The 10,078-nt window shown below is 52.3% G+C and overlaps 1 protein-coding gene across 2 annotated transcripts in view; it reads left to right on the top strand.

The window, feature by feature from the left end:
• LOC102248306 (integrin alpha-9) overlaps positions 1-10,078 on the top strand; it is a 107,214-nt gene that overhangs the window by 21,972 nt on the left and 75,164 nt on the right. For both annotated transcript variants that reach the window (XM_014530331.1, XM_014530330.1), the window contains exons 4-6: positions 587-654; positions 5,533-5,662; positions 8,304-8,389. In XM_014530331.1, the coding sequence (XP_014385817.1) occupies positions 587-654; positions 5,533-5,662; positions 8,304-8,389 (284 nt within the window). The remainder of the gene's footprint in view (positions 1-586; positions 655-5,532; positions 5,663-8,303; positions 8,390-10,078) is intronic.

The following is a 10,078-nucleotide window of genomic DNA, read 5'->3' as shown; positions in this document are numbered from 1 at the left end:
TTCCTTGTGTGGAAGGAGGAAAACGGGGTGGCAGTGTATAGTGTCACCGCACGCCACCAGTGATGGTGGAATAGGTCCCGGAGCAGGTATGGGGGTCCCCTCCTTCTGCAGATGGGCTCTCATGGCCAGTTTGGGTTGCATGGAGGGAACCATATTGCCTCCAGCTGTATGGAGTGTCTTTTCTGAGGCTTGGTCGTCTGCACGCTGGGAGGGCGACATCAGTCCACGTCTGGGCCATGTTTTCAGCTCCTCCTTCCTGCTGGGGCTCTCGGTCCTTCCTTCCTAACTAATGAGATCGTTGTCACCCGCCTCCCACTCCATCACCATGGCTGCTGCTCCTCTCTCCCCACATGCACGAGGACGCCCTCTGGGGCACTTGGCAGCCTCGCTACCTGATGGCACCAGAGTCTGGATTTTCGCGGTCGGGCAGATTCCTGAGACTTCCCTGCCGTGCCTCAGGCTGGACGGCGTCCCGGCGCCCAGCCCGCAGCAGCACCTGGGGAAGGGGCCCGCTTGGCCACCCCGCACACGACTGGCACACACTGACCAGGCTGTGGTTTGCTCTTTCTCCTCCCGCCCCCTCCAGAGTATAAGAAGAAGTACGGAGAAGAACACGGCTCCTGCCAGGCTGGGATAGCAGGCTTCTTCACCGAGGTGGGTGTCATCCCGTCCTAGGAAGACAACATGCCACCTGGGCTTTCTTCTAGCACAGCTGTTCTCAACCTGTGGGTTGCGACCCCTTTGGGGGTCGAACGATCCTGTCACAGGGGTCGCCTAAGACCATCGGAAAACACATATATAATTACATATTGTTTTTGTGATTAATCACTATGCTTTAATTATGTTCAATTTGTAACAATGAAAATACATCCTGCATATCAGATATTTACATGACGATTCATAACAGTAGCAAAATTACAGTTATGAAGTAGCAATGAAAATAATTTTATGGTTGGGGGTCACCACAACATGAGGAACTGTATTAAAGGGTTGCGGCATTAGGAAGGTTGAGAACCACTGTTCTAGCACTTTGATAGACAGAAAGAACGCATATATTAATGCACCTGGATTTCTTTTTGCAGACGTTACGTGGTAGAAATGAACTCCGCGGGTTTCCTAAGTGTGTAGTGGATTGTTCTGATGCTGTGTGCTGAACTGTTTCCTGTCCCCTTTGGTTTGCAATACCATCCTGCCATGTGCCAAGGTTACTCTCTTCCGTCCCAGGAAGCGCTCAGATTGTGCAACTTCTATGTCCATCCCTCCTCCAGGGAGGTCTAGTGTCCCCGTAGGTGACAGGGACCCACTGTCCGTTCAGGAGCAGGTGACGACGCGTGGATGGCCATGTTGTGAGAGTGGCTACGTGGGCTGGGTGTGCCCAGGAATTTGGAAGTGGGAGGGCCTAGAGCAGGGGTCCTCAAACTACAGCCCGCGGGCCACATGCAAATACAAACATTGTATTTGTTCCCATTTTGTTTTTTTACTTCAAAATAAGATATGTGCAGTGTGCATAGGAATTTGTTCATAGTTTTTTTTTAAACTATAGTCCAGCCCTCCAACGGTCTGAGGGACAGTGAACTGGCCCTCTGTTTAAAAAGTTTGAGGACCCCTGGCCTAGAGGGAGGCCAGGTAGGGGGCTGTGATGGGGTCCGGCCCCAAAGCAACGGTGCAGGCTAGGGAGACCTTTAGGGATGAGAAGGCTGCGGGGAGTTGGAGAGTATGAAGGCGGTACCAGTGGGCTGGGTGGGCAGAGGGTGTGGGGAGAGGAAGCTTTCCAGCCAGGGCTCTGGAGCCTGGTGTGCGGGGGAAGGGCCCCCCAAGGAGGACTCAGTGGGATGGGTACCCTGAGGGGTCTGCTTCACACACGGGCTGAGTGAGAGGATGAGGCACACGCATATAGATGTTTTCAGAAGGTGTTTGGTTAGAGGGGGCCGATCCCCGCCTGAGTTAGAAACTTGGATCTGGCCAGTGCTAGTTACTGTCTGAGGGACTGCGTGTGCTTAGCGTGGAGGCCGAGGGTGCGGGGAGAATGCCTCCTTTCGATGGGGGGCGGGGAGAAAGTAGCCTCATCGCAGACCTGAGAACTCATCGGAGATGTTGATGAAGAGCTAAGGGGGAGAGAGAGTCCCCGGTGAGGGGGCATCATGGTGGTCTCATCAGCCAGGAAGTCGGGGGAGAACAAGAGGGCATTGGGGCTGGGCGGGAGGGGGCCACTGTAGGAGGAGCAGGCAGGGCGGGACAGGGTGTGGAGGGGAAACCCAGGTGGTGGGGTGAGCTCAAGGCGGGCAGGGGAACAGGGACCTGTGAAAACTCCAGGCTCTGGAACCACGGTGCCTCAGCATGTGCCGGCTGCACTGGGAGCCCCCAGAAGTGGGGCCTTGGTGCATGGGGGTGGGGAGGGGGGAGGTAGAGGGGGAGTGGCAGCGACCCGAGGCTCAGCCCTCTGACCCTGTCATGCTGTCTCCTGGCCACTCGGGGCTTTGGCCTGTGCTTCAGTTCCCAGGCTTTTGGCCTCTCTGAACTGGAGGTCTTTGAACTCCCTGCCTCCCTCATTTCTGGAACCTCAGCTGTTGCAGGCTGAGCAGGAAATGTGGTGGAAGGGGTCACACGGCGCTGCTCCCTTCCTCTGCCCTCCTGCTGACCTCGTCGCTTGGGCCTGCCTTTGCCGTGAGCTGGGAGGCCCCTGCACGGGGCCGGCAGCTGGTCCCAAGCTGGACGTGCTTCTGTGGCCTCCGGGTATGGCCATGTGGCCCTGACGCACTCTCCCCCAAAGTGCCTGCCTGACCTGGGGGTCGGTGACCCTGGGGTTATCAAAGCTGTGTGAGTTACGGGTACCACGGGAGTTTTCGCCGGCCATTGAGGATAAGCGGGGGTTTCCTGGGAACTTCATTGATTTTTGTAGCTTAGGGGAGCAGAGGTGACGGATACCTCTGAGCAGCAAGAAAAGACGCGGACCGGCCCCGCCAGCGCCGGAGCCCACAGTGGAAGTGGGGAGACACCTGGGGGCAAGGCTGTTCGGCACAGACTTCCATGGGCGAACCCGAGCATTCCTCTGCCGTCTAGCTCCCGCCACCGTGCCGTGTGCAGAGGAAACCCCGGCCTCTCTCAGCACCCCCAGACACCCCTGCGCCCCGAGGTTCTGCGATCAAGGCCCACTCTGTTCATTGATGGGGCTCCACACGCAGCTCCTGGGGAAACGGGCATGTCTGTGGGTGACGTTTGCCTTGGCTGGTCCTGGGGGGTGGGGGACTAAAGCATCAGTAACTTGCGGGCAGTGCCAGCAGATACAGGCATCACCGCGCTGAATGGAAAATGCCAGAGATGAGGGACTTCCAGGGAGAGGCACTGCTCCTCTCCTCCCTCCCCCCAGGGAAGGAAGGAGTGAAGGGCTCGGCCGGGCACCACTGGATGCACGATGCAGTGGGCGCCTCGCTTCCCTCGGCCTATCAGCCTCCTCGCGGCCTGGGCTCCCTTTCAATGCCTGTGCAGTGTCCTCCCAGGAACACATTTTGCATTTTCGTTTTTTGTTTGTTTGCTAATCCTCCCCCGAGGATATTTTTTCCATTGATTTTTAGAGAGAATGGGGGGAGGGGAAGAGAGACAGACAGACAGACACATAGATTGGTTGCCTCCCCCCCCCCCCCCCCCCCCCCCCCCCCCCCCCACGCATGCCCTTGACTGGGAATCGAACCCGAGACCCTTCCATGCACGGGCTGACACTCTAACCACTAAGCAATACTGGCCAGGGCCCATTTTGCATTTTTTTAAAAATAGATATTTTATTGATTTTTTACAGAGAGGAAGGGAGAGGGATAGAAAGTTAGAAACATCGATGAGAGAGAAACATGGATCAGCCGCCCCCTGCACACGCCCCACTGGGGATGTGCTTGCAACCAAGGTTCATGCCCCTGACCGGAATCGAACCTGGGACCCTTGAGTCCGCAGGCCGACGCTCTATCCACTGAGCCAAACCGGTCAGGGCCCATTTTGCATTTTCTGAGATGACTTCATTGTCAGTGTTTAATCATTATTCTAGAAATTTGAGAAAACACAGAGAAAATAAACCTTTGGGATAAAAGAGAGAGAAAAAAATCAAAAAAGGCTTCCTGAAATCCTGTCTGTCACCCGGTGGAAAAACCACACGTGGTTTGGAGCTTGTCCTTCTGGTCTCGGTCTGTCTGTCTGTATACACTCTTCTTTTATAAGCCTGCTCGCGGCATGGGTGTTGTTTGGTGTACCCTTTCACGCTCAGAGCACTGTGTGACTCTGTGCCATTAGATCGTCTGCAGTATTTTTATTGCCACAGAATCTGTCGAATGGACGTACCGTGACTTAGAATCCCGATATGAGCTGTCTCGGTTAGCGCAGTTTTCCAACTTCCGTTAGCACAGTTACGCATCTTCTTGTGGGTAAGATCATGCGGATTTCCGTGCTGCCCTCCGTGGGTCACCGAGTCACCTCTGAGCATAGAATTATCCCCAGCGTTGGTCCCTGGATGGTTTTGTAGCATAGACGGGTGCTCAGGCTTGTTGGCCCATTGCTGCTAATCGAAATGCTGGAGACAGATGTGTCTTAGTGTTTCAAGGTCAGTTTACAATAGTAGTGCTGCCCTGAGCAGTGGTTAGAGCACCGGCCCTCAGACTGGAAGGTCGTGAGTTCGATTCCTGGCCAAGGGCAAGTACCTCGGTTGTAGGCTCGATTCCATGCCCTGATTGGGGCACGAGCGGGAGGCAAGCAGGCAATGTGTCTCTCTCACATCGATGTTTCTCTCTGTGTGCCTCTTCTTCTTCCTTTCACTCTCTCTAAAAATCAATGGAAAAAATATCCTCGGGTGAGGATTAAGCAAGCAACCAACCAAACAAACAAAAAGCAAATAGTAATGCTGTCTCTAGCTGTCTGTGGTCTCTTCTCTTTCCAGTCTGTGTCCTTCCCTTAGGGGGGCTTGCTGCTCTCTTGATGTCATCCTTCTGAGCTTGCAGGGGCCACAGTGGCCAGAACACCCAGCTTCAGAGCCGTTTCTGAGACGAGAGGCCTGAGTGAGGACTGAAAGGGATTTCCTGCCTATTTTTTTTGCAAAGCTGATGTTGGTCCCTGTTTTTCTCCTGCTCGGTAGCGGGCAGGTGCGGTGGCTGGATAGCGGAGCTGGAGGCCTGGCTGGAGAAGGGGGTGGCATCTTTTCCCGAGCATCGCTCCCTAGAATTCAGGCAGTGTCCGATCTTTGCCATTTCCTTGTTTGATCCTGGTGGGAAAGTGAGGACAAGATGTGAGGCTTCCTCTGTGGGTAGGACAGAGACCCAGGTTGTTACTCGTCTTGTCCATGTGCTCAGTTATCTTGGTCTCTATTCCCGGTAGCCCTGTCCGTATATAGACTCTGTAATGCCAGGGAATCGGGCGACATCGTTTTCGTATTGCTCAGCTGAAGAGAGTCCCTGAAGAATTGACTTATGAGTTCCTTGTGGTGATTGTGGTTCTCATCTCACTGCCTACTTCCCCCTTCAGCTTCTTTCTGATCACCTTTGGGTTTCTCTCCGGCAGGAGCTGGTGGTGATGGGCGCCCCGGGGTCGTTTTATTGGGCTGGGACGGTCAAGGTGCTGAACCTGACGGACAACACCTACTTCAAGCTGAACGACGAAGCGATCATGAACAGGCGCTACACTTACCTGGGTGAGTAGCTCAGGGCGGTGACAGGTGACAAGGGACACAGGAGCGATTGCCACGACGTTCACGAATTATTACTTTACTGGGGGCGAAAAGGATTTGCCGGCGTTGACACCCATACTGATCAGTTATAGTTTTAGCTACAGCCCCTTACCATCCAGCCCCACATACGGAGGAGAAACAAAGCCGGGAACTGAATTCAAACTGTGATTTGATTAAAAAGCTGACAGTTGAGCCTCCGGGGAAGCAAACGTTTTATTTTCTTATTCTAGCAGTTACTCACGTTCAAATGATCAGATACAAAATGGGTGCAATAGAACCCTGGTTTTCCATGCCGTTCCTTTGGGCGAGGTCTCTGCTTCCGGGTCACAAAGATGGTTGCCAACAGAGATAATCAGACCCAGAAATTATCACGATGGATGGCAGCCTAATGCTGGGGTTTGATCAAAGGCTCGGAAAGATTTCTCCTATTTTCTCAACCTTTTTAATCTTCTAGAAAGAAGATAGACACAGCTTAAGCGAGCAGCCAGCCACCAGGCAAGAACGAGGCCCGGCGTGATCATGCCTCTTTAAGAACAGGGTAGACTGTCTTTGCTTGTGTACATGGACATTCTACATGGCTTTTCTTTAATTCAGGCCCTAAATGCTGTCATTCTGGACTGAAAAGGAAGCTAACTTTAGGCCCAATGCTGAGAAAGCAATGCTCTTTTGCATACATTACCCATAAGTTAGATCTGGGGGAGTCCTGCCCCCTTTTCACAGAGATTCACTTGTGAGAAGGCAGTAGAGGGTTGTCCACTTGCCTTTCCCCTTCTAACTGCAAGGTTTTCCCCAGTGAATAAACCATAAAACCTTTATTCCGAGTCCTTGGGGTGTTCGCTGCCCTGTGCTCCCAGCTCCTCAATCCTGTCATTTATTGAGCACTTACTGTACGCCCGGCTCTGCCTGTTACGGCTTTTCATTCCCGAAACAGCCTTGTAAGGTAGCCGTTATTTTCCATCCACATTTTATAGCGAAAGAAACAGGTACGGAGAAGTTATGGAATAGCCAAGGTCACATGGCTCTTCAATGGCAAAGTGGGTGTTTAAACCTGTGGTTCCCGAGCTCAAGGTCTGGACCCTGAGCCGCCTCCCCTGTGGGTGCCACGGAGACACTGCCAACCCTCGCCGGGCTGGGAGCACCTTGGCGGTGGGGCGTTTGTCTCACATTTCCAGGACTCAGCACTGTACCTAGTGCTTCATAGGGACTCGACCCATGTGTACTAGGCCAGAAAGTGAAAAGAAGGCTGGAGAGAGGCTGGTTTGGCGGTGGCTGTAGGGTCCAGACTTGGGGCTGGTGGCTTCTCCCTGCATACGGAACAGAGGCCCCATCTGCTGCCGGCTTCCCAAGGCTTCCCGGAGGCTTTGCTGTCTGCCACTCAGAATACTCTTGGGTAACATGAGCCTCCAGTCTGAGAGAGAGCAGCCACATGGTGAATAAGAATTGACCCTAATGTGGTCTCATCACAAAGCCCAAAGAGCTTATGGGCACAGCTTAGGTTTGAGGTTGATGACATGGTTTGGGGACTCTATGGCTCAGGGTTTCTGGGGGCCGGAGGACACAGGTTTCAGCCTGTCAGCAGGGCTTCCAGAAGGTGCAGGAAACATTTAGACTAAGCGCACACAACTTTTTCCTTTCTTTCTAGATTCCTTTTGTATCCAGATTCGTTGCCTGCCCATCCACCCGTCCATCCATCCATCCATCCCTTCATCCATCCATCCATTCATCCATCTCTGTTAGTGTCTTTCTGCCTTCTCTTAGGAGGGAGTGTGGCCTAATGGTCAACAGCAGGAGCATGGGAGGCACACAGATTGGTCTTGGGAATCTTGCTTAATCACATTTTAGTCCTGCTTTCCACGTCTCTAACATGGAAGAAATAATCATATCTTCCCCCTAGAGTTGGGAGGTTAAAGGCCATGATGACATCCAAAGTACACATACAAGCTGTTCATAATGGCCCCAAAGTGGAGGCAAACCAAATGCCTAGCAATAGGAGGGGGAAAAAAGATACTGTGATATATTCATGCAATGAAACATTAATCAACAATAAAAAGAAACGACCACACTCAACATGGATGGATGTGACAGTTATGTTGAGTGAGTGAAGTTCTAGACCAGGAAGACATAATGTGTAGTGATAGAATTCTGAAGCGTGGCTACTTGTGCGGGGGCATTGACTGGGAAAGGGCATGAGGGACCCTCCTCGGTTGTGTTTCCATGGTTACATCCACTCTGGGTGGCGACTACATGGTTATATCCATGTATACACATTCATTAAGTTCTACACTTCAGATGTGTGTACTGTATGAACATTCAAAAATACATCAATAAGAAAAAGAAAACAGACATGGAGTATGTAGCCCAGTACCTGTCCCAAGCAGACAGTCAGAGACCGCTCTTTCTTGCCCTAATGTCCTGGCAAACATGTCTTTGTGTGAGACGAGTTATTCCAGCATGAGAAGACCAACAGCTGCCATTGGGTCCAAGACTGGCTGGATAATAACTGCCTAGATGAGGGTTACTTGAGAAACGTTTTCCTCTGATGGATCTTTCTCTTCCCTGTCATTGTTTCTCAACCCTGCCCTTGGCGTCTGCCCATTCCTTACAGGCTATGCGGTTACCGCCGGCCACTTCTCTCATCCGTCCACCACCGATGTGGTAGGAGGCGCCCCCCAGGATGAAGGCATTGGGAAGGTGAGGAGAAGAGCCTTTGGAATAGCAGGGGGTCAGACAGAAGGGAGGTGGGGCACACTGTGGCTGTTATAGGGGTTTGTCACCTCACTTGGATTTGAAGATTCTGTTGGGTGGCCGGCAGGTAAGTGATGAAGTATTGAGGCACCTCTGCTGTCTCCTTCCAGCCACTTTTGGGAGTTGACCTGGAAGCTTCATCAGAGTGTGGATAGTACTCTCCATCTCCTGCACGTTCACATCTGAGAATGTTTTTCACAGCCGACTCTGTGTGTGCACACGCGTGTGCAAGTGAGATTGTTAAGACTGACCTTGGCCGCTAACTTCAAATCCTCCACTTTCTCAAACCCTTTCCAAGTTTGACTTTGACCTCATGGAGCCAGGTCTAGTCCCAGATATCTTTGTCAATTTATCTTGGGGCCTAGATTCTTAAATTTATTTCCCCCAATGTTTTGGAACCAAGACTGGTGCAGCCCAAAGGCTGGACTGGGAATATGTGGGCCACTTTCCCTAAAGTATACACCCAGAGTGTAGAATAGACCCCATAGGTTCAGGACTGTCTGAGTCCCTTTGGGAATCTCGGTTGGCACCTGACCCTGCAGAGAACTACGCTTGATGGGTCTTTGGCTCCAGGGAACAGGAAATCCAGATTGAGTAGGTTGGGTAGGTCCACATGAGTCAGGAATCTGCATTTTTAATACACTCTGTAGGTTCTCTGATGGGAAAGACTGAACAGAGGAATGGTGTGAGCCCATGGGATAGACCTAAGGTAGTCTAACCATATCTCCGGGGGCTCAGAGTAATGGGGTCTGGATTCTGGAGAGGCCGTGACGGGCCGAGACCACTGTTAATTGGAGCCTTCAGCCAGGGCAGCAGTATGACCAGCTGCACCCTCCTGGGCAGGATTAGGGGTCACTGCTGGTGTTTATGGAGCATGTGCCTCCCTCCCCCCAACGCTGATGTTGTGGAGAAAGGGTCTTTGAAAATGAAACCAGGGGAAAACCCCAGGGCACTGAGCAGGGGGAAGCATGTGGATGAACTCTGGTGACTTCAAGAAAGATATGGGTCTCTCTGAGTCACATGCTTCCTCTCCACCCTGGAAGGACGAGGAAGTGCCGCGTGCTGTTCCCACATTGATAATGCCTTCCGGGGGAGGAGCCACGGAGCGCCGGCACCTCTGCGGCATCAATAAAAACCTCCACCTCTCAGTTCCCAACGATGCCCACGCCTCAGCCAATGCTGCTTCCGGTTGGGCCACATGAGAGGCGCTGGGGAAACGGGTCACTGTTGATAAAACTGATGACTGTTCCATAGTCCCAGGGATGGGAGCTGGTACAGACCTGATTCCCAGGCACCCCCGAAAGAATCTCCGGCCTTCAGGATTTGGGTGGTTATTGATTTCTGTTAATCTGGGCATGACAACATTCACACTGAGATCCTTCACCCTGTGCGAGGGTCCCCTGCCCTGGTTCTAGTGAGACATTCTCTTCCCATACGATGTAACTTGAAAAAGAACTTCCATAGTCATGTCATTTAGGAAGTTCCACCTCCATGATCTTCTTTGTGGCGGAGACTTATGGTATATACATGCACCCTAAAGGCTCTGAGAAGTCCCCCCGGTAAAGAAATGTATTTAATGTTTAACTCTGGTGTTTGCCAGCTAAATTCCTGTTTACGCAAGCAAATGTCATGACT

The sequence above is a fragment of the Myotis brandtii genome, unplaced genomic scaffold (assembly GCF_000412655.1).
Source record: "Myotis brandtii unplaced genomic scaffold, ASM41265v1 scaffold731, whole genome shotgun sequence".
Classification (NCBI taxonomy): Eukaryota; Metazoa; Chordata; class Mammalia; order Chiroptera; family Vespertilionidae; genus Myotis; species Myotis brandtii.
This window is presented reverse-complemented; position numbering and strand designations above follow the sequence as displayed.